General features: G+C 37.2%; 3 protein-coding genes across 4 annotated transcripts in view; all 3 read right to left on the bottom strand.

The window, feature by feature from the left end:
* Positions 1 to 2,762: 2,762 nt before the first annotated feature.
* On the bottom strand, positions 2,763 to 6,668 carry LOC107218247 (presenilin-1). Its single transcript, XM_015656068.2, has 7 exons — positions 6,180 to 6,668; positions 5,053 to 5,309; positions 4,720 to 4,929; positions 4,297 to 4,517; positions 3,822 to 4,109; positions 3,471 to 3,709; positions 2,763 to 3,396 (listed from the first exon to the last, which is right to left on the bottom strand). The coding sequence occupies exons 1-7, from the start codon at positions 6,330 to 6,332 to the stop codon at positions 3,241 to 3,243; spliced, it is 1,524 nt and encodes a 507-aa protein (XP_015511554.2). The 5' UTR covers positions 6,333 to 6,668; the 3' UTR covers positions 2,763 to 3,240.
* A 201-nt stretch (positions 6,669 to 6,869) lies between these two features.
* Positions 6,870 to 8,544, bottom strand: LOC124292772. 2 transcript variants are annotated; one of them, XM_046730648.1, is made up of 4 exons: positions 8,116 to 8,544; positions 7,882 to 8,000; positions 7,446 to 7,539; positions 6,870 to 7,266 (listed from the first exon to the last, which is right to left on the bottom strand). In XM_046730648.1, the coding sequence occupies exons 1-4, from the start codon at positions 8,181 to 8,183 to the stop codon at positions 7,242 to 7,244; spliced, it is 306 nt and encodes a 101-aa protein (XP_046586604.1). In that variant the 5' UTR covers positions 8,184 to 8,544; the 3' UTR covers positions 6,870 to 7,241. The 2 variants fall into 2 exon arrangements, 1 of the variants encoding a protein (XP_046586604.1); XR_006902685.1 differs by lacking the exon at positions 8,116 to 8,544 and having other exon boundaries at positions 6,870 to 7,544; positions 7,882 to 8,091.
* An 831-nt stretch (positions 8,545 to 9,375) lies between these two features.
* Positions 9,376 to 22,709, bottom strand: part of LOC107218250 (protein lap4) — a 19,653-nt gene continuing 6,319 nt past the window's right edge. The window contains exons 2-3 of the mRNA XM_015656072.2: positions 13,034 to 13,251; positions 9,376 to 12,776 (exon numbers count right to left, since the gene is read on the bottom strand). Of these exons, the coding sequence (XP_015511558.2) occupies positions 11,949 to 12,776; positions 13,034 to 13,251 (1,046 nt within the window). The 3' untranslated portion in view covers positions 9,376 to 11,948. The remainder of the gene's footprint in view (positions 12,777 to 13,033; positions 13,252 to 22,709) is intronic.

Raw genomic sequence — 22,709 nt, 5'->3', positions numbered from 1 at the left:
AATACATACAAAACGTGATACAGTTATATCAAGTGGGCGAAGCTGTGTGTTCGAACGTTCTTGAAGGCTCTACATAGATATGTATACCTATACGCCTTCGTGATTCCATATACATTATCGCAACCCGCTGATACGTTTTATGAAATAGCTATTGCCAATTTACTGGTGACTCAATTTAACGGAAGTGATAATAACGGTGATTTGCCGAAAAGTTGTACCTAAGTAAAACGTACTAAAAACGTGTTTTAGCACCATGCTCACGAGATTCAACAAGTTTTTTGACCGACGCGTTACCTTTGCACTCGTTTTCGCAAACAATAGCCTCAGTCCTGAGAATCCTGGTGACTATGCCGAATCCGGTATGGCATGACGACTATAATGCAAAACGAGTCACCCACCCACGCTTGAAGCCACAGCGGCTTGGCTAACTGCGGAGTCTGTAGCGAACGAATCACAATGTTTAGACTCTCCGAAATATGAATTTTATCTGCACAATTTTATCTGTAGGCAACTATGGTCAGATCAAATGAACTGATAGGAAAGAGAAATTTTGCGACTGATGCTGATCGATTTAAATTATCAGCCTAAAGCAGAGTTTCTCAGAATTTACTATAGTAATTACTAATTATATGTGTATCATTCAAAAAAAAACTCTTCTTCGTGACACATTACGTTATAATAAAAAGTCATTACTTGATAGCCGGATGTTATTTTGTGATTTTCTCTGTAAGAGAACAGCTACGTTATGAAGAGAAAAAGACAAACGCATAAACTAAATTCATAATAAAGTTCAGTTCGCAAGAAAGTTTCAAAAATTCACATTTTTCCTACACGGGTTATCCAATTTCTAGTTACGAGATTGTCACACCTACGTCATTCTAATGCTCTACATAGCTGAGACAACCGCATACGGTGTAGGTTTTCGTAGGCGCAATTGTTTACGGTTTGTCTCTATAAGTACACAGGTATACTGCACATATGTAGCATGCTTTGTTGCTTTTTGTGTACAGGAATTATTAACGGCACGCTGCGGTGACTCGTTGTTAACAAGTAGCAATCGGTGCAGAGTCGCGTTATACGCTTGCAATACGATTAAAACAACATTAAGGACCAAGGATATTATCGTATAATAGTCGTTGAGGCGTCAGCAGTACTTGTTGCTACACATATATCATGAAAATATAATTGCCACAAATTTATCTAATAGTATTTAGTCGTATTACACTACTTATTCGCAGAACTTCCATTGATATCTCTTCCTTCTTAATTAAAAATAGATACGCAAATTACTTACAATTAGTTTGGTTTTACAGCAATGAGGAGAATAATACTCAAACAATGTTCTTGTTTAGATGTTAGTGCATCTGGATTACACCTATTCGCTCTCCGAAATTAGAGATTCGGAATTGAACGGAATTCGTTTTGATTCGATATTTACAGTCCCGTTTCAATACGAAGTCCTTAAGACATCCGATTGATAAATTCGTTTCGGTATATGACAGCAATCTATGTGCAGCCTGATCTAATCAATTTGCAGACGAGGTATATAAAACTGATTAGGGAGAATCCGAGAATCTGTTATGAGTTCCGGAGTCAATTATACAGATGCAAGTATGTTAATACACGTATATGCGTCAAGCTAACTGATGCTGAGGTAATTACTGAATACTTCTGATTACTAACAATAAGTAAGGCGATGTTGCGCCTCACAGTGTATCAGTATGAGCACACACACGGCTTGTGCTGTGCGGCGATCCGCGGTAAAGCGGTCAGCGTTCTTCGAACGGTCTTGTATGTAACTTGAAGACGCGGTATCTCGTTACTGTTCCCTCGGAATGGCATATCACCGAGTGCAGTTGCAACTTTGTTGGCTTTATGAAATGTCGTTCCTAGTTCCAGATGCTTTGCAACAAATCGACGGCTTTTCGTAAAACATTGGTGGTGTTATACTGTCTGTTACGATGACTTTGATAGGTGTAGATATTGGTTGTAAAAATGGTCTCAGAGCTGCAAGCCGCCTGTCTTTAATTTCTTAGAAATTATCTATTCCGGTTGAATCAGTTTCAGGAATAATTTGAACGTGAAAATTTCTAAATGGTCACCGAATAATAGCTGATGCTAATAGCTATCCCGTGCCTTCTTGGAATATCATTACAAAACGATTATAAGCTGAAAAGGACGTTGTGATAAATTTAAAAATGTCGAAGTCGATAAATTTTAAAGATGAAAAAATTCGACATAATGCATGATTGAATACAATCTTAAAAATGTGGGAAAAAATTTGTGTCTATATCTCGAGAACGTAGATAATCGTTATCAATAATGTTGATATTTGTATTTGCTCATATCTAACCGGAAAACGTGTCGATATTCTTGTCGGTACACGCTACTGTAAGGTAAGCTGTGTCTAATCTGGTGGACAAATGTTCCGCAAAAAGACTCAAGCTTTGGAAAATCCATCATGAAACTACTTCTTCAAAATGAAGATAATTTTTCCACTTTTTGTATTATTCTACAATAGTTCGCAGTCTACTCTGCTGACTATAGTAGGAGTTTTTTACTTGAATCCTGTAATGTTTTTGATCATGCGGTAGATTTATGTAAAGTATTTATTATTTTCAAATTTACATTACGTCAATATGACAATCTTGAATGATTGAAATTCGTAATTTGACGCGGAGCTTGGTTTAAGTAACTCTGAATTAAAAAGGACAACTCGTATACGCAAAACTTTGCTTTGTAAACATAAATTACACGTTGTACCGAATTGTTCATCGTTCCTTTATTTACAGACCGAATGAAAGTGTTTTAGTTGTCAGCAACGGAACTTAATAAATATATACCACCATTGGAATAAGTTTCAACTTCTAACCTTCTCAATACATACACTCACGTTCACGTTCGTAGATCAAAACGTCTTTACTATATCAAAGTAGTGATCATTTCTCACTGTATAGTAAAGTCATGAAAACTATCGTGGACAGGTGCTAATTTACTAACAATACATATTACAAAGTTTATTATCAAACTAGATTGTGTCAAGTGTATGACGTGCTGTGCAACGACAGCACTTCGTTTTATAGAACGAATGGCTCACGGGCCTTTCAAACGGCCCGTTTGTTTTCGTAAAACCATTCGGTTTTACAATTCATCATTACGATATACATGATGTCACAATCACTTGACGTAAATTGCGAAATATGATTTTTTTTACGCCACTTCAATCCGAAGTCCCGAAAGTTAAATAAATACTTGTTCACTGGCTAGACTGTCCGCAAATGGCGCAACGATCACTCTAGTTGCGAAATAAAATATCAAACCAACTGTGATTGAAATCGGAAGAGCTGGTAGAGCTTTTTTGAAAATAGCTAGGAGGAGCAGCGTCAGGCACAGGCCCTAAGAACAGAAACATAAGAATGCATTATAAACGTACATTCATTCAATCATGTTACTCCATAATCTGTACATACAATTAATATGGCCACGAAACAAGCCAGTGTCGTATTCCAGTCACCATAACTGGACGCTTTGCCTACTAGGACACAATAGAAAATAAAATCTCCCAGGCCCAGCTTAATTCCTCTTTCCTCTTCCATGGCAGCTTGCTGTTGCTGTTGCGACTCGTTCCTATACTGACCAGGTCGAGAAGGCTCAGTTAACGATGAGGGCTCTTCTCTAATTTCTCTAGCTCTCCTCGCACTTCGATCAGCTGCAATTAAATTCACAATTTATTGCTCCTCTGATACAAATGAGCTAATATTCTTATTTCCAGTTTTCAGGTAACCGTTGTCTAGCTTGAAGCGTTTTAGATTGTTCATTACCATGTGTTGTTACCCATTCATTAGTGAAACCACCTTCCTCTGAATCTCCAGCTCCAGCACTTCTCCGTGTTTGTGTAGGAGTTGGTGAGCCAACAGTGTCACCTGCAGCTGCATCGCCACTGGCCATAGACACTGTTGGTGTAGCTACATAGCCAACATAATTCATGGTGAAGGTATAGAGAATCGTCGAAGAATAAATTAATGCCGGAAATATCGGCTCATTTCTCGCTTGTGCTGTCTCAACTAGTATTCGAAGAGGTCCGTTGGGTGTGAGCACAGCTATCAAATCTGCAAAATTATACCAGAGTTAGTGTAAGAAAATTTTTTAACAATTTGTTTAACAGTAAATTTATCTTAACAATTGAATAATTAAACAATTCGTATTTATTTTGAATTAAAAATCTAATACATGAGGAAATTATGTTGAATGTTTACTGTACTATCTGCTGATTAAAAAATTCCCAATAATAATTACCCCAAATACTAATGACTCCGAGAACAACCCAAGTGGTCCACTCAGGTAGATACTTGATGAACACCAGGGCCATTAATGCAGCAATGAAAATTAGATAGGCTTGTTGCAGACGTAGCGGCCCCTGCCAGTGAATACAGATCATTCCAGCAACTCCAAAATTCCACAAACCAATGGAAAATGTTATAAGATCCATTGGTATATTATAAGCTCTCAGCACTTCCCTAGAAAAAAAAAAAAATTTGAATTTCTGCCAGATCGCTAAAGGATCTAAATAAGGAATCAAGCTTTGTAGAACTAAATCTATGGCATAAAGATTTTCCATACAAAGAGTGATAAAATTAAATTGAATAAAATATAACCAACAATACATATTATTATTATTATTATTTCAATTGTAGAAGTTTAGTCACGATTTTTACTCACTCGCAGTATAATATCGAGAATAAGAAGAGGAGCATCAAAGAGCTCAGGATTAGCCAAGCATGTATAGTTTTATAAAATCTATACTTGTACAATAGAATTAATATCACAGTCATTACCACAATGACGGACATCAGTATGAACGAATTGGCAATGGCTTGCCATACCTTCGTACTCGTATGTGGACTTTCTTCGCGGAATGGTGTATACAATCTACAAAAAAAGTTGAAATAAAAAAAACAATTTTTTTAATGGAATAATAATTTGCAGTGGAATTTAGTGCAATAATCAAAATGTAATGTGATTTAAGATGTAAAATAAATTATCTCCACATACAAATATATGTCCTTGATTGTGTAGAAATTGACGGAGTTGATAGTGGCAACCACTACTAGCATGCAAAGCGATACTGGGACGAATAGCTTTATGACGTGAGCAGCTCCATATTTCAATTCCTCTTCATCTTCATTTGTGAATTCATCAGAGTTATTAGGTGGGCCCCCAGAATTTGATCCATGTCTTCTTCGTTCTGGTATTACGAGAGTTGTAGACCCTGGCGTTTCGATGCGAACATCTGGAACTCCATTTTCCCCCTATCAAAGTGATTTGTCTATCAAAGATCATTCCAATGTCAAAGATGTGCAGCACATTGATCATAGAGTGAGAATCCAAGGCACTTTCAGTTGTTTACAGCAATTTGAAATAAAAAATCTTTACATGCACTTCAGAATTCGTGTTTTACTGTTATAGCGTATATCAAATTTATTGAATAAAAGTGAGAACTTTGGAAAGGAATCATCGAATTAATGTTTTTATAACTTCTTAACACATTGAAAGTGGAATCTTAGAGTCAGTGTTCTTGTAGAATTGTTAAGAAATTGACTACTTTTTGTATTGACTAGTTTTCTCAAATTGACTGTGAGGATAAGGGTGATAAGGGAAAAGAAAAGTAAGGCAGAAAAGAGCTACAAAATTTTTTGTATAGCAGATATTTCAAATGAGTACATTGAGTCAAATAGTAGCGAAAAAAACAGATTCCTACTTTACCAGTTGAGATAATTCGACAAACTGTCACTTTGCCTGCGGTATAGAATTAGACTTTTGACGCTCTGCCTATGTTAGAAATACTTGTGAGGCACAAAACTGTGTAAAACTCCATATTTTCCCAATGCATTCATGAGAATGAAACATTTGATGCATCCGCATAAAGTAAAAATTGTGTTTGAGACACAAACATAAAAAGGACAATCGCGATTACATTTGATGTATGACAGTAGGATGTGTCATCCAATGGCCAATTATGCCAATGTTCCTACATGGAATGAAAATATGCCAACGAGAAATTCATCCGTGATATCCTACAAGGTTTAGGTGGGTGTACAAATTCTTGTGCGCAACAAACGAACATCCTGATTTTAAAAAAAAACCGCAACTCATACGAAAGCAATTTTGTGGAAAAATACCTGTGAGGAAGTCTCGCTTGCCACGGGACGTTCGTGGCTTTTTGAACGTCGTTTTCTCCGATCAGAGACCAACCCGTCTGGGCGAACTTCGGCAACGTGCCCGTCCATCAAACGTGTATACTCGTTTGCCGAATCTGTATCACTATCAGTCATTCACGAAATTAACTGTATTTTCTTGTTTGGGCCGCTTTCAACACCAGCCATCAGTCACTGATCTCTATATTATACTGGAACGAGCGTTCCGACAATGGGGGGGGGGGCTCAGCGCGTCCGACAGAGATAGTTGTCGTTGCAGTTGGTACGCACCTGTCGCACACAATATCTACTAACCGAGCACAAACATCTGCCCTCTGAGACTGACAGTTTGTCCCTATGGTTTGATTTAAGACCGTGGGTTTGTCCCATGGAGACTAGAGGTAAGGAGGCCGAACCCAATGCTGGTAAAATGGACCGTGAAAGTGATGAACGATCCGCGGATTTTACCCGCCTGGCGGCGCTAGTGACTTTCACGATCCACTTTTCGACGATTCCGCCATACGCGTTCGGCCTCCTTACCTCAAATGACCTTTAGTCACCATGGTTTATCCTAAAGATAAGATTGTGCGCAGACTCGCTGAAATTTCTTCATTTTTTGTTTCTATTTATTCGTTTTATTCACGTATAAATTGAACAATGTATGAAAAAAAATCCTAATTATGGCAAAAGTGGTTAAATTAGTGTATAAAATATGCAAGTATGAACGTGTAAATCATAAAATGAATCCTGTTAATCATGAATGTATTATAATATGTAGAATAAATTACGTATATACAAATTGATTTAGAAGTTTATTACATTTTCGTATGGATATAGATGGATACTCCCTGTTGAGAACTGAGAAGTAGATTACATTTTTGTACAAATAGATTGTTTCCGCTTCATTTTGCCGCTGATTTTGGTGTTTTCATCCATCGATGTATCAGTTGGAGAAAATCACCACAAAATGATGCTATCCTGAGATTGAGCCAGGCCCAGAAGAATAATTATCATATGCTATTACCAATTGATGTATAAATTAGAGTTTTATCTCTCCATGCCCCTACTGTATCTGGAAAATCAAAACTTTTCAGATCAATATGGCCGAAAATTTGGATTTGTGTGATATAAATATTAGACGATGCAAAATATGACACTTGCAATAGAATTGTCGAAGGTTGATATTGATGGGATCTAAATCATGAAAATAAATTATTAATGCAGTAAAGAAGTGAGAAAAGCGGAACTCACCTAGATAGTACAGAACTCAATGAATTCTTAAAAACGTCGAAAGGCTTACGAATGTCCCAGAATTGGTTCGACGTCTCTAGGATATAATTTACTTCTGCGCTGTGTGAAAAGGGAATGAATGACAAGATAAAGAATTATATTAATGAATAGGTAATTTGGTCAAAGTATGTAATGATTGCCATTGCAGGTACATCATGGAAAAGGAAAAAAACCAAAATAGGGTTATTAGAATAAAATATCACATAATAACTATCACATTATGCTGAGCATAACAGAAGTAAGTAAACCAGTTGGTTAAAATTTGAATTGATAGGCATGCCCGGTGTATCACAGAACAAGGAAAAAATAAGAAATGAAGAAGTAACAAATAAAGTAATACATCAAAGTTTGAAAGTTACAGAATGAGTGTAACAGAAATGAGGAAATCAAAAATCACCATAATTGATAAAGCCAGAATACTCGTCTTTAGCTACATCATAAGCCGCTTCTGCGCGTATTGAAATTGCGTCTAATACTAAAGTTACATTCCTTAAATGGTGATTTTTTAGTTTCTGCCTGCAAGTAATGGGAAACTTTAGTTAATAAACCTGGCTCGCAATCATATGACTCCATCCTAACATCCATTTCCTAATGGTAGTAGAATGAGGTAAATATAAATATTGACGCTGACCTCCAAGTGCCTAATTTTTTCGGGGTACTGTCTATGATTTGGTGTAATATTATTATTGTTAAATTCATTCAACAGCAGCTGCAATTTGGCATCTTAAAAATGCCTTTCAAAAATAGTTTCTACGCCTTTGGAATAGGTCAAGGTTCTTTTCAAGACATCGATAGCTCCTCCCAATGATTGTAGTTTTGTATCTCTACGCTTCATACACCTCTGCAGCGCATCGAATTTTGATATCAGGGTCTCTTCTCTTGGAGATGGTTTCAAGCGTTTTGAGGAAACTTGGCTCGCAGCGTCAACTCTGTTTAAAATGGCGAAGGGTGACATAGTTTCCTGTAATTAGAAGTGTAATAATACATTTATTAATTATAAACCTCCTGTAATTATATCTGACGCATGTACTTTAGATATATGTAGTAAAGTATACAACACATTATGCCGTATTTTTTATACATACCTTATTTTTAGATTTTCTTCCGTTAATTGCTCTATTTTCAGTTACAGTTTGAAGCAGATCGGTACGGCATTTCTTTTCAAACAATTTCTCATTTCGGTAGTAGTGATCATTTCGATGAAAAATGTTTCCGATCGTCAGGTCGAGGTTTAGTTCTTAAAGCAAATGCGATGCCAACTTTGTTTTCATTTGAAGGCAATGGAAGTATGATAACATAGTATATGTATAACTTGTTTCAGTTGTAAGTATTTGAATTTTTTGACACCGATTTATCTTATACAAGATATTTGTTAGACTTAGCAGAATTTTCTGAACAATTTTCTATACTTGTGAAGATGTGTTATTACGTGTACAGTTTAGTACTGAGCATTCAGAAAGGCAGGAATTGTTTTCAAATTATAAACTTCGAAATAAATTATAAAAGAAAAATATGAGCTTCGGAAGTAGGTATGTATCCAGAATTGCTTACGACCTTTAGATATACACCAATGGCCTCATGCCATAAAGGCGAACAAACTATGCACCCATACACATTCCATACACCCCTTTGGTTTTGCCCATCCACATGATTAATTCTATACTAAAATATTCATTCATAGGAAAGTTTGAAAAATACATATGGAATAATAAATTAATTATATTTAGCAACACTATTTATTGTAAAGACATTGAAAATGAACTCAATTTTGAATAAATCATCATTTTGGCCTTTGAAATATGTGTGTTATATCAGAATTTTTTTCATATCCTTGACGTACTTTTATATTTTATATTTTGTGTATGTTTTTTACGTGCTATTATATTTTTTCGATTGAATCATAATTCTGTTAAATTAAAGCAGATATAAATATTATGATATCAAAGATGAGTTTCCCCCTCCACCTGGCCCCGAATTATTGCTATTTTTGCCGTATCTCGAGTGGCGAGTGTTTCCTCACTTTACCTGGCTTAGTGCCGTTGAATCGCGAAATGATGCGTGACGTAATTGCGCTATGCGACTATAAACAGACAGGGAACGAATGTTGGAAGGGATGGAGGTGAGAGAGAAAGATGTGCTATACAGACAACTTAACTAGGCGGGAGAAAAGGTGGACCAGAAGCTAGATTATGGAAGAACTGGCACACTAGCTTCACTTTATGCGCCTCTAGTATCCGCGGCTTTTCTATGATAATGTTAATAACTAATCACAAAGACTTCCCCGGCTATTCTAATTATAGATCAAAACGGTCGGCTTTGGTTCGAACGTCTGAAATTACCTCACGCGTGCAACGTTATCTAGAAAATAAAAAAGTAAGAATTTAAAATATGGGTACCCACACGTGTTTGAATTACTATTTATTTTACAAATATGTGTATATATGTTTTAAAAAAATACTGCCTTATCCTTTTAAGTCTGTTAGTTAATTTCGCATGTGCCGGTTCGGGAAAGAATCCAGACTACTGCTGAAGCCTTCGTAGAGTATCCTGATACATTTCACCTTTTTTATATCGCAATACCACGCACCGCATGTCAGTGCAATTCGTGAGCCGGAAGCTTATTTAATTTTATCCCTTTTGATAGCAAAATCATCAAAGATTCTCGCCTGTCGGTGACCGCAAGAAGTCGAAGTTGCTTATAATAACTAACATCGCAAGATTGTTTATTATCGCATCAACTAACGTCACGTTTCAGCTGAATCTACCGCCATTAAATGACTGTAACATGAGATTTTTCGTAGATTTTGTACTTTGCTAGAATATGCTAGAATCATGATTTATCACAAATGACGTTTCCGCGGGATTGAGAAAGTAAGCTTGGGAAGCAGGCTCACAATTTACGACAATCTTGTCGGATTTCTAAATGTACAGACCTTTCTTGAAAGACGAGTGTAAGTTTTTTTTTTTTTTATAATTCATAACACTTATGTGATGTAACATTTGGTTGATCAATCGAAACTTTGTTTCCAAATGATATATCAAGAACCGGTATCGGAATTTTTCAAGCCTCGGAAATTTTCCAAGACTGGTTGGACTCAGATTTTAGTGAGTGGACAATTTTTTTTATTCTTCGAGACGATAACATCGTTTAAAACTGAAATTCACTGTAGAAAAATTTCAGATTGAACTATGAAACAAAAATTCATAAAATGAAACTATAAAAAAACCGAAATTAATTTACACCTAAAAAAATAACTATATTTATATAATACACGTACAACTATGTGGAAACAGTAAAATTAGATATAAATTAAATTCTGTGAACAATTACTACGTAATACAATTATGTAAACAAATGAGAGCATATTTCAATGAATTACCTGCATTATATGTATAGTGTGAATTGATATGTATACAGTACAAGTATAAACATTTTTTATGCATTTAGGTATCTAAAACGACATCTGTAATTATATTAAGGAAGCAAAATAGAAAATTACCGCAATAAACAACTGAATCGTTGGAACGTAACATTAAGCACATAGGAACTATAATATATAATATAAATCTTTATTATATTTGGTAGTTGGTCGTAAGAAAAAGAAATTACGAGGACAACGAAAGGAAAAAAGCAACTGCGAATCTTCCTTATCGTTGCATCTGTGTGATGGTACTAAATGAAAAAAAATTAATTTAATAACAACAACAATAACGGTAATACTAATGATAATAATTATACAATAATATCGTTAAATTCAATAACATTCACTTGACTGATGCGATTTAATTTAAGATTTGCACAAGTAATCATCGATCACCTCTATGAAAAAATTTTTCATCATTATGGAATACTATTGTATATGACAGTATCGTTTGAACTTTATACTGTGCACGATAAAATATGCCATGAGAGAAAATGTTCACGTGCATAAAATTGAACGATTGCTTTATATGTATACAGTCACTTATATATGACTTACGATGAACGTTATAATATTTCAACAAGTGATGTTACACAGTTTGCAACAATATCTGAAGTTCATATCTTTCACAAGCGGCAACAATTACGGTAGGATAATCCCGTTGTTTACTTAACGTAAAAAATTATGATAATTACAGTGTTTAAATGTTCTCATTCATGTTTGTTTTGTTCTTAAATTCCTTAGAAAGAAGTGGTTTAAGCATTTTGTCCAGGTCAGGGGTAAAATGGTATTCCACTTCACAAAGTTTCGGAATAATACCACGACCCTTGAGATAAATCTACAAGTCTATTTGTAAGTCGCGATTTCGCAAATAAAAAAAAAAAACCTCCAGAACGACCGTCACATGTCAGTTTCACGCATGCACACAGTTGCTCTTTCCACTTCACGTCTGGTCGTTCAAGACCACGCGTGTTCCTTATCACCGGCGATTTATCCGCCATAGAAGCGAAGCTCAGGCACATTTTCACTCGACGACCGCCTCCTAGACTGGCTCAGGCAAATTGCTGTTGAGCAGTTCCGTGTTCGCGTTATTTGCGGCCAATGTTTGCACCTTCTTCTTTTTCTTTTCCCGCTTCTTATTCCTCTTATGGACACAGTAAAGACCGATTATGACGCAAACCAAAAAGGCGAGGATGCAGCTTCCCGCTGTTATCCAGGTCGCCTTCGCCTTGGCTTGAGCTTTGGCGATCTCGATCGCTCCTAAGCATTCGTTGTACAACGCCATCGTCTCGTTTGTGAAACTCGTTGCGCTGCAAGAATCGAGGGTCTCGCGTTTACAGGCAATATTCGATACAAGCGTTATGTTGCGTATTTTCACCCACTTCATGAATTGGTGACAATCGCAACTCGAGTCCCCTAACGATATGGGATTGTTGGTGATATCCAAGATTTCTAATTTGCAGAACGGAGCCACATCGTCCACCGATAGCCGATCAATGTTGTTAGTCGATAGGTTCAGTTTAGTCAGCGACGGCTGAGGTCCGATCGACGGTATTTTCGTCAACTTGTTCCGCCCGATCTCAAGATGTTCGATTGGCGAAGTTACTTCCAGCTTGAATGTTCCGTCCGTGAGGAAGTTGTGCGACAGGTACAGCGTACGGAGATACGGAAGCTGGAAGAGGGTCGACGGTAGGACGTAAAAACCGTTGTCAGATATGTCGAGGACTTGAAGGTACTGGAGGTCCTCGATAGTGTTGTTGATATCGCTCAAAAAATTGTCATTGAGGAAGAGGGACACCAGTCTTGTATACGGGGCGAAGGTATGAGGCGGTAATTCTTCTCTCAGCCGGTTGGAGGACATCACCATTATCTTGAAACAAAAAACAAACACGACGTAGATAATTAGTAACCACGTGATCAAATTTAATCATGAACCGCAAAGTTCTCGATAGGAAATTTCCTTGCTAATCACGAAAAATGATAAGTCGTCCAAACTTTCATAAAAGTGTAATTTCTCCGTCGTCTACAGCTTGTAGCGAGTTCAAATCACCTGAATAACGTTGCGATTGGGAATAAAAATACGTATAAATGAAATCCAAAGTACCTATAGAATGGTAGTAGACTAACCTCGACTTTGGTGTTCAGTTTCTCTGGAATGTTCTCGAAATCTCTCCTGCTGCAATTGACCTGCAGCTTCGAATACCATTTGGAGTAAATACATTTACGAACGAACTGGCCTTGGTCTGAGATGAAGCTCGGCTTGCCGAGCACCATTACGTCAGCTGGAGCAGCTGCCATGCACAGAATCAGCGAGAAGATTCCGTTGGCTAGCAGGATGTTCATGGCTAATGACAGAACAAAAGAGACACGTTTTAGTTTCGAGATCTTCAATTTATACATTTTTTAAAGCTGTTGTCTTACGTGCTGTGGCAGGCAAATATACCGAATAAAAAAGATCACCATATTCGATCAGTTTCTAAGGAATATTCTTGTCAATTTTCAATAGCTTCGATATTCTTCGTTACGCTAGGTTCAATATTTTTCAATTTTCGCCTGCCACGTATGCGACTTCATGTTCACGGCTGTCGGCGAAGTAGCGTGAAAAACGGCGCAGAAATATGGACTTAAAATAAGACAGAAAATGCAGTAATTAGATCACTGTAAATTGAAGGGTGAAGTGATAAGCACGTCTTGAGAAGAAAAAAAAATCATCTGCTTAATAATAAAAAGGGTTAATTTACTCGCAGTTTATTTTTCTCATCAATAACTAAGTGACGTTATAAATTTCACGTCGACGATCAATCACGTGCTTAAATCACGTCAAATTATTACATTAATTAATCATAGCCGCCATAGCAACAACTGTAAAAACAATGTATATAGTTTAGAATGTAGGGCTCAAGCGGTACGAAATCCAAGGATCCGATACGTACAAAATTTCGTTAGAGCCGGGTGTTCTGTTTTTAGTTGCGGTGAAACCGTAAATACGATAGGGTTCCACCATGATTGGACAATTATTTTTGTCGGGAGTGAAAAAGCGTTCACGCTTCTCCGTCTTTGCCACGAATTACATACGTATACCGGGTACCGAGTTTTTTGACGACCACTTCACTATTGTCAAGCTGTACCATAAAGCGGCAACGCGCTACGGTTGCAGTAGTAATTCGCTTCTTCTCGCACTCGATCCCATCTACGTTGAATGAGAAAGAACTGCCTCACTCGTGAACTTGAAAAAAACTATTTAAACGACGTATAACAAAAACATCGAATTTTGAAGCGTTCACGCAGATTTTTTGTTCCGCTGTTCAATTGTACTAGAAAAATCGCGTGATATACTTGAACATTATTGAGGCTCAACGTCACGGACAAAGGTGTTTGTCAAGGTGCTTGTATCACATTTTCGGCCACGTAGTTACTCGCCAAATGCCGATTAGCATTTCTGTATCCGTGTGTAAATCGTAATTTCAAATTTAATTTTGCGCGTAAATGAAATTATGCTCGTTAAGTTAGTTTGACGGTATTTAAAGCTGGCTAAGCTGCTAATCAGGCACACGTTGATTAATTAGAGTGTGACAAGATTGCGAGTCACATCCGCAGTAGTTCATTGTCAGTCACGTAATTTCGTGCTCGCTATGTTTCGCCACGGTTTTTGCCTCCACCTACCGAAACTTTTGACTTGTCTCGTGTATTTTGGTCTGTGTGAAATTTCAACGCGCTTTAAATGATTTTCAAGCATTTCAAATCCCTTTACTAAATCTCATGATTCAACAAAACTTGGTCTACCATGGTTACGGTTAGATGTTTGAACAATTTTGAATATAAAGAAGATGAAAAATCTTTCACCGTTTTCCTATTCGTCACTCTGAGTTTGGCGATACTTGTACGCTCGACAAATTTCTTTAAAATGTAAAATTTCACGCGGTGAACGAGTCGTTTCGTGGAAAATATTTCCCTCGTGACGAGTGCCGCATTACGTCAGGTTGGCGTGTTCGCGCGAAACTGACTGCATTGCGGTCTTATTACGTTATTATTCATGATTCGCGAAACTTGAATTTCCCTTCAACTGATGCAAACGACGCTCAACACCAACAAGAATTGAAATCTGGACCAATAATAATTAACGCAGAACAGATTATTTCGCCTGTGTATTATAGATGCGATTTAATGTTATATAGATCCACACAAATAAATCACTGAAATATGTTTGCGCAGATTAAAGATTGAACAGAAAGATACCGAGTGTGTTTGTTTTTGTTGATCGAACGAGCTGTTACAAAAGCCTGTCCATGATATACACTTGCGTGAAATTTAAACTGTAGTAAAATTTGTGAACTGCGCCCTGCTAAGCTAACCGAGTACAAAAATAGGCGGTGGTGGTGGTGTGCCCGAATGCTTTACGTTATGGACATCGGGGGGTCTGTACAATGTTAAGTCAATCTAGGTTACCGTTGAAAAATGTAAAATTAAATGAAAAAAACAATGTGCCGCATATTTATACTTTCTTAGTCCCAGTTTATTTTGTTTCTTAATCTTTTTCTTTACATCGAACCGGAACTTTTCGGCACCTGCCGAAAGAGCCGACAGCATCGTGCAGGTATAATAGAAAGAAAGAGAAAAATGAAATGTTGAAACAGTTTGGCAAGTTATACGATATTATTTTTTATTTTTTTTTTTACCCCTGATTCGACAATTGGAAATCTAACTGAATTATAGAGTTCAATAGTGTTGAATAATGACGGACAATTTTTGTTAAATATTTATGTTAAGTATTGGCCAATCGCCAAAACGAGTGAAACAAAAGTTGAAATTTTGACGTATTTCTAATTTATAACCACCTTTCAAATTGTTCCGGAATTTTCATACGGTTGTAACTCATGGAATATAAGTAAACTTGTACGATAGATAATAGCACAAATATTGTATGCCGACACACATGGTTCCGTGCAATAAAATGAAAATCGTTCGAATCACCGTGCAGCCTGATGCAAAATAGTTTCTGCAGGTCGTCTGTTGCCGCTGCTGGTGAATGCCGCTTTTGATCCGGCAACAGCGAAATCATTGAATTTCGAAATAAACGATGTATAAATATTTTCTCAGATCGCAGGTACCTATGTGTGTAATGTAACTCTCGCAGTGTTTCCCGACGGTAACTTTCATCTTATTATTGCTGTGTAAATACGCGTATAATCTGTACGCCTGTATGTAAGCATAAAGCTCCACGTGAATCGAGGCTTGATGGATCTCTTTCCCGCCAGTTTTCGTATATAGCTGTCGTTTCGCATTCGATTAAAACCCAAGGCGAAGACGGGACTGCGAAGGCGATCATTCATCGTTATAACGTATTATACGTATGTATATACATACGCATACCTAACATCCATGTACACCGCAGGCACGTACAAACTCGCTGACTTAATTCTCGTGGGCGTATGTCGGCTGCCACTACATACCGCAAATCCTAAATATTATCATTTTGTTGAACGTGCAGAGTAACTGACTCACGCTCGAGGCATCTTAAACCCTGAAAACGAGAAACTGAATCAAAGCAGCGATATATCGCTCGTACATAATTGAATAGATACGTGATACACGAGCTGTAGTGATGGGAACTGGATTCACTCGATATCATCCACTGCAGTTAACGCTTCGTAGTGTCAGCTTATCTGATATTCCAATCTTGATAAAATAACAACTGCGAAAACTGATACACAAAATTCATTCGAAATATGAAAACGCACCTATAGTTATTCCCGTTTTATAACAAAATTAATACTGCTGAAATTAACCAAGCATTTGAAACAGCGAATCTGGCATAGTTTCGTGTACCAAAAGGCACAAGCATCGTTTCCTCCTTTTTCGTATACAGTTTAATTAGACTGTCGCCCGTTTCGGAATAATGTCGGAAGACTTGCACGTAAGCTATTCTTCTCGTGATCTTGTCTGCTGAACGTACACGCTATTATTCACAATCAACGAGGCGTGTGTTCGTGGTTATACACAATGCGGACGATACCGCGTCTCTTAGAAATAACAAGTAAATACCTAGGATTATACGTGTATATACTACCGGTGATAAGATTGCACGTGCAGGAAATATTAGTTAGACTTTCGAAATGTCAGTTTTGACGAGCTTCTCGAGAGAACCATAATTTCCACTTATCGTTTTACAGCAACTGGGTTAATTACCGACGTACGTTCAACATTACGAACCGGAACTTTTCGGATGCCTTCAACTAATGTTATACTGTTAAAGTTTCCACTATACTCGTTTTCAATTTCATCGTGCATCGAGGGTAATTTTCCATTCGGAAAACTTGTTTTGTTTCTACTGAAATCTACTCGAACCAAATTTAGAATATAGAAAAATAAATATAAGAACATTCGTAAGAGTCAAAAAAATTGTTTCTTAGATTTTCCAAAAAAAAAAAATCTTCAATCGTTCCGTTTGTTTCTAGTTATGTTATATCCGCAAGACCTGCGCCATTGGATAACGTATGTTGTGAACATTTCTTGGATAAATTCGATGCGATACGCTCGAGAAAAAATTTGAAAAATTGAAAAATTAAAAAATCGTCTTTCACCCGCCAAAGCGTTGGACGTGGACACGACCATCGTGGCTGCAGTCTCCCAGAGATACACGATTACGAAACCGATGGCGCGCGTTCCAAACGTAGTGACAAAAAGAAAACCAAAAACAGTGTGAAATCCGCCTAAAATTAGACAACCCTGGCCCTTACGGAATATATTTATATATAATGTAACATAGCTGCAGCGAACCCAAGAGTCTATAAATTTCCTGAGGGCTTTGGGAACTTTCAGTGAAAACAAATGACCACCGTTTTACAGTGATTTCAAGCTTGGATTACTATTCGAAAAAAAATTAAAAAAAAAAAAAAATAAATAAACTCTAAAAATAAAAAGAGGAGTGAGAAAAAACTATCTTTTATGCAGCGCAGTTTGTAATTCCGAAGCATAAAAATGAAGGGGAAACTTTACCTAATTAACTATTATTTTCCGTCAGTTGGTCACTTTTAGATGGTTCTACATTATTTCAGGGAATATTTCGCCTTCGTTCCGGATCGAATCAATCAAGGGACACGATCATTTTTCCATGATCGTGATCGTAGACGCGAAACGTGATCAAGAGTCGGCTGCGCTTAATGTATCAGCAGTTGTTTCGTCTTTTACGGTGAAATATTCGCGAGCGATGAAAAAAGGAAAAAAAAAAAAAACATGTTGAAATTACGAGAGATTCTCAGCATTCAGTCGGCGCCTTCTCGAGTTGGTAAATAAATCCTTGCGGCGTGAATCCCCGCAATTCATCGTACAAAGAATCGTTTCAAAGAATTCTTTGTAACGAGATTTTATGTATTTCGAGCTAATTGTAAATTATACATGGATTGAAACACGTACCCTGCAGAGTGTTAAATTAGCGTGGGTACATCAAATTTTGTCGATACGTCGTTAATTTGAAAATATGAATAATATACTGTAAATATACCTACGATACAATATGCGGTAAATATTGCAAACAAAAGCGTTTGAAAGTTGCTCAATTGAAATCGCGTCGAGGAAATTCCACGTCTCCTTCAACTTGTATGGTTGCCATAAATTAGCTTCTTAAATTCTCACCTCAACTATTGTGTTTTACCATTCAATGAATGTGTGCTGACCTTCCGCGTTGTACAAAATAATTTCTCCGTATTCTGTGTAATAACATCCCGTGGGTTTATTTCCATGTCCTTATCCGTAGGTGTGGCAAAATTTATAAACACCCGGCTGACAAATCGATGGAACACACCCACCTACTCTGAATTTTTTAATCAAGTATAGAAATACTGTATTGTATACGTGTATGTATACGAGGCATTTCACCCCGAACCGACCTACGCCTGACCATCACATAATCGGCGATTTTATTTATTTTTACGTACGGTATAGTGTGCGCAAAAAAAACGTCTTTCACTGACTTTTAGATTTTTTGGACTACAGGTTTGATTTTTAGAACTCCCAAAAACACAAAGACACAATTTTCAAACGAATATTCCTAATCGACTGGCTTCAAATCTTTCTCACAAATTCATTGTTGAAAAACAAAAAATTTTGAGACCAAGATGGAAGTGAAGCACAGCTCTTGGTTCAAAAGCTACGGGCGAAACAATTAATTAAAACGTGAGAAAAATCGAATTAAACATAAATTACAAAAATACAAATTTATATTTTACACGTTTTTTTTCAATTACCTGATTCGCCTCTAGCGTCTAATCCAAAAACTTGCCCACTTCCATCTTGGTGTCGAAATTTTCGTCTTTCGTCAAAGAATTCATGGAAAAAATGTGAGGCCAATCGATCAGGGCTATTCATTCGGAAATTGGGTTTTCGTGTTTTTGCCAGCAGTAAAAAACAAACTATTTTTCTTTTCGTATACTTTACACCATACTATAAAAATAAAAAAAAATCGTCAACGGTGAGGGTCATACGTAGGTTGATTTGGTGTGGAATAAATATATATATATATATATATTCAAACTGCAACGCAGCGATTTTCGAAACATTTTTACAACCTGTTTTTAGCGTCTTTTAATCGACATTTCAATTCTACTATAGAGTCACCGTTTATTCTCGTTCCACCGTGTATTCGACAGAGAGTTACCCTACTTGCAACAGGCTGCTCATAAACTCTCTCTGCCCTTCGCCGGGCGACTTCGTAAAAAAAAGTCAAGCGGGGAGATAAATCGGGTTGGATCTTAACGCGGGGAATCGTTTATTTCAATAAACTCGGGATATTATCTATCGTTGTAATATGGGAGTCAGTTGTTATTTCAGCATTGCTGTATCGAGTGTGAAAAAATGCAAACAGCTACATTTCTCCTAGGTCGTAACTTGCAGCATTTTCTTTCGCCGATTCAAAGAAGCCCGAATATTATTCAACTCGTCATTCTGTCGGACGGGAAAAAAATTAAATTTCTCAAAATTTCGATCCGTTTCACCCTTCATTACAGCGGCATCCATTTTTCTTCTTCTTTTTTGTAATTCTTCTTATATTCCATGCAAGATCCTGGATTTTTTTGCATTTTCAGGTAGCCGACCTGCGTGCCTGAAGGGGTTAAGGATAATGTTCGGATAATTTTGGCGTTTTTTGATACACATTGTAGCGCGGATATCTGATCAGACGACGCGAAGAATACCAGAAATTTTTAGGTGTTTTTATAATCAGCGTGGCCTATTAATTGGATGGAGGCCTCGTAAAACGAGGCGGATAAATCGAGATTCCGTGACCGGAAATCGTTGAGGAAGAAGAGCGTCGGAAGCGTCGATCTGGTGAGGACTGCGTGGATCACAGCTAAGCCAACATTGACTACCGCTGTTATTAATGTTTTTATTAACCCTAGGATGCCGTGCAGAGAGAAAGAGAGAGAAAGAGAGAGAAAGAGAGAGAGACTCGCATACCTTCATCCGCAGGTTTAGATTCGGTGGATATTTTCGTTACTGACGCGGTCTCGTCCAAGTGCCGGTATTTTCGGGACTCGGCACTCGAAATTACTTCGCATTTCGATACAAGCCATAATTTGTTTGCAGCGTGATTATGCAGGATAACCGGCTCCTCCGCACCATATCGATATGAGTGAAGCCCGAACCCGGCCGCGTCGCAAAATGCCAAAAGTTGCAAATGTATAATCGAGGCAGGCGATATTCATTCGAATTGCAAACAATTCGACAGTTTAAAAACTGGTTATCGAATTTTAAATTGAAGGAATTTATGAATACGGGAATAAAATATGTTGATAAATAATTAACAGATATACCTATGGGAAATAATTGGAAATGATCGCGATTCGCGCGACAGCGTTGAAGAAGTTACGAAAATCATTGCAACTTTTGTAGAAAACTTTTGCCAAATTGTTTCAATTCGTTAACATCGTATATGCTGTTGATTTTCATCGATTTCGTGTTTACCAAACGGTTTCGGTTTGTTTCCAATGATTTACCAGTATATTGGATGATTTCCTCGAATCATCGAAAATTAATATAAAGATAGAAACCAGTAAAACTCCCTCGATATCAATACTAAGGAATTGAAATCATTCTTTCGATTTCCAAGTGAACGAACCATCGCGCGTAAGACACGTATTTTTCAAATATGCGGATCGAAAAGTTCGACGAACCCAGAGGCAATTGATTCTAAATTTTTTTTCTATTTTCACACTTACATTTTTGACTAGGAATCTTATAACAGGTATTCGCTTCTGTGAGACTCGCGCTACGCTGCACTCGTAGTGAATACGTATAACGTAAAACTATAAGGTTACGTGGTTTTCCTGCAGTTAAAGTGTCGCATGTCGGATTCCTGGTGTCGTCTGACCCTCTCCACATGCTGAGCAAAGACGAGTATCGATCTGATTACAAAAGATCGAACAGATCGCTAAGCAAAGCTGTAACGGGTAACGAAAGGCGTCCAGGTTGGCGTAACTACGCTCTTGTACTGCAGAGCTGCGGTTGGAAGGCAGATAGAAGTTGTTAATTAAGCCGAAAGTTATTTTCCATCGCGCAATAATTCGATTCTGACATCCGAGAATTAACGACTGACCATAAATCAATACTAGATCCTTACCGTATACTCAGTTAACATTAAATGTCAGCAACAGGTTCGTTCATTAAATTCTTAGTACAATATGCAGGCTCTTGATTTCATGCAAAACCTCAAACCGGTTATTATAGCAAATTTATCAGCGTTAACTTAACTGTGCATTTGATTTAATTTGATTTATAAACACGCGTAATTTATTCAGCTTTAAAATATAACGCGGAATTTTTTCCGTAGGTATATAAAATTATGTACTTATTTATACTCAGTTTTATCATATTCTGTGATTTTTCAGTGAATCTGCAGCGTAAAATACGGATCAGTGTATTATCTTCCCGGGAATCAGTTAACTCAATGTATTCGTGGCATTCAATTACCTCTCGGTTGCGTTTATCTCTTGAGGAAAAAAAATAAACGGCCTCATTTCTTATCTCCAGCTTGACGTGTCCTCATTTTCTATACATATACACTCGGAAAATGTTCAGTTTTTCCCCCTCTCAAAAAAAAAAAAATTATATGCTACTCGGAACGAACTTCAGGATTGATTTTTTTTTATCTTCATCGATGTATTATTTCGAAAAAATACCATTGGAAAAAAGTTATAGTCTCTGTAAGTAACTGCCATTAACGATTCCAACCTTACAGCCAAAAAACGCCAAAATTTTTCAGATTATTTTCTTGGCTACTGATTCTGCAACATTTAGGTCGCATTTTTCGATTTCTCAAAATACCACTAAGTCGGAAAATACGCAGGCCATGAATCTATTACTCTGAAAAATCGTTGGTCATTTTTAAACTTAAAAATTCTTCTGAGAAACGATCAGTTTTATTTGCCTCGAAAATGAATATGTCTGGGACAGTGAGATAAAGGTACAACAACAACCAGCGAGGGAATTGGATCATCGCCTTTATCCTTATAATATGCACTCTGGCAGACAGATCGATTTACGATCGTGCCGACGAAGGGATGCGACTCGTGCGCGAGCGATTGTCTAGGGTTACAATTTTTGCACGTATGATTCTTAATTCCATCGTTGCACAAAAGAAGCGCGACAGGGGAATAAATGCAGTCGCGACGAGTGCAAGAAGCGCAATTTTTCATTCTCTTCCTCCCCTGCAAGTCGTTTCGTAACTTAGCTATTCACTATTCTTTATTACATTGCGCGAAGCATACTTCGATATAATTTTCAACCAATACCTAAATTTACGTCGAATAAT

Source organism: Neodiprion lecontei, chromosome 2 (assembly GCF_021901455.1).
Source record: "Neodiprion lecontei isolate iyNeoLeco1 chromosome 2, iyNeoLeco1.1, whole genome shotgun sequence".
Taxonomy (NCBI): Eukaryota; Metazoa; Arthropoda; class Insecta; order Hymenoptera; family Diprionidae; genus Neodiprion; species Neodiprion lecontei.
This window is presented reverse-complemented; position numbering and strand designations above follow the sequence as displayed.

Coding starts and splice junctions, on each gene's coding strand:
- LOC107218247 (XM_015656068.2), bottom strand. CDS start 6,332: ATGACTGATAGTGATACAGATTCGGCAAACGAGTATACACGTTTGATG. Junction 5,310..6,179: donor CAAGCGAGACTTCCTCACAG/GTATTTTTCCAC, acceptor TCACTTTGATAG/GGGGAAAATGGAGTTCCAGA. Junction 3,397..3,470: donor GTTTCGTGGCCATATTAATT/GTATGTACAGAT, acceptor TTCTGTTCTTAG/GGCCTGTGCCTGACGCTGCT.
- LOC124292772 (XM_046730648.1), bottom strand. CDS start 8,183: ATGAATTTAACAATAATAATATTACACCAAATCATAGACAGTACCCCG. Junction 8,001..8,115: donor AAAAAATTAGGCACTTGGAG/GTCAGCGTCAAT, acceptor CATTACTTGCAG/GCAGAAACTAAAAAATCACC. Junction 7,540..7,881: donor TTCTGGCTTTATCAATTATG/GTGATTTTTGAT, acceptor CACACAGCGCAG/AAGTAAATTATATCCTAGAG.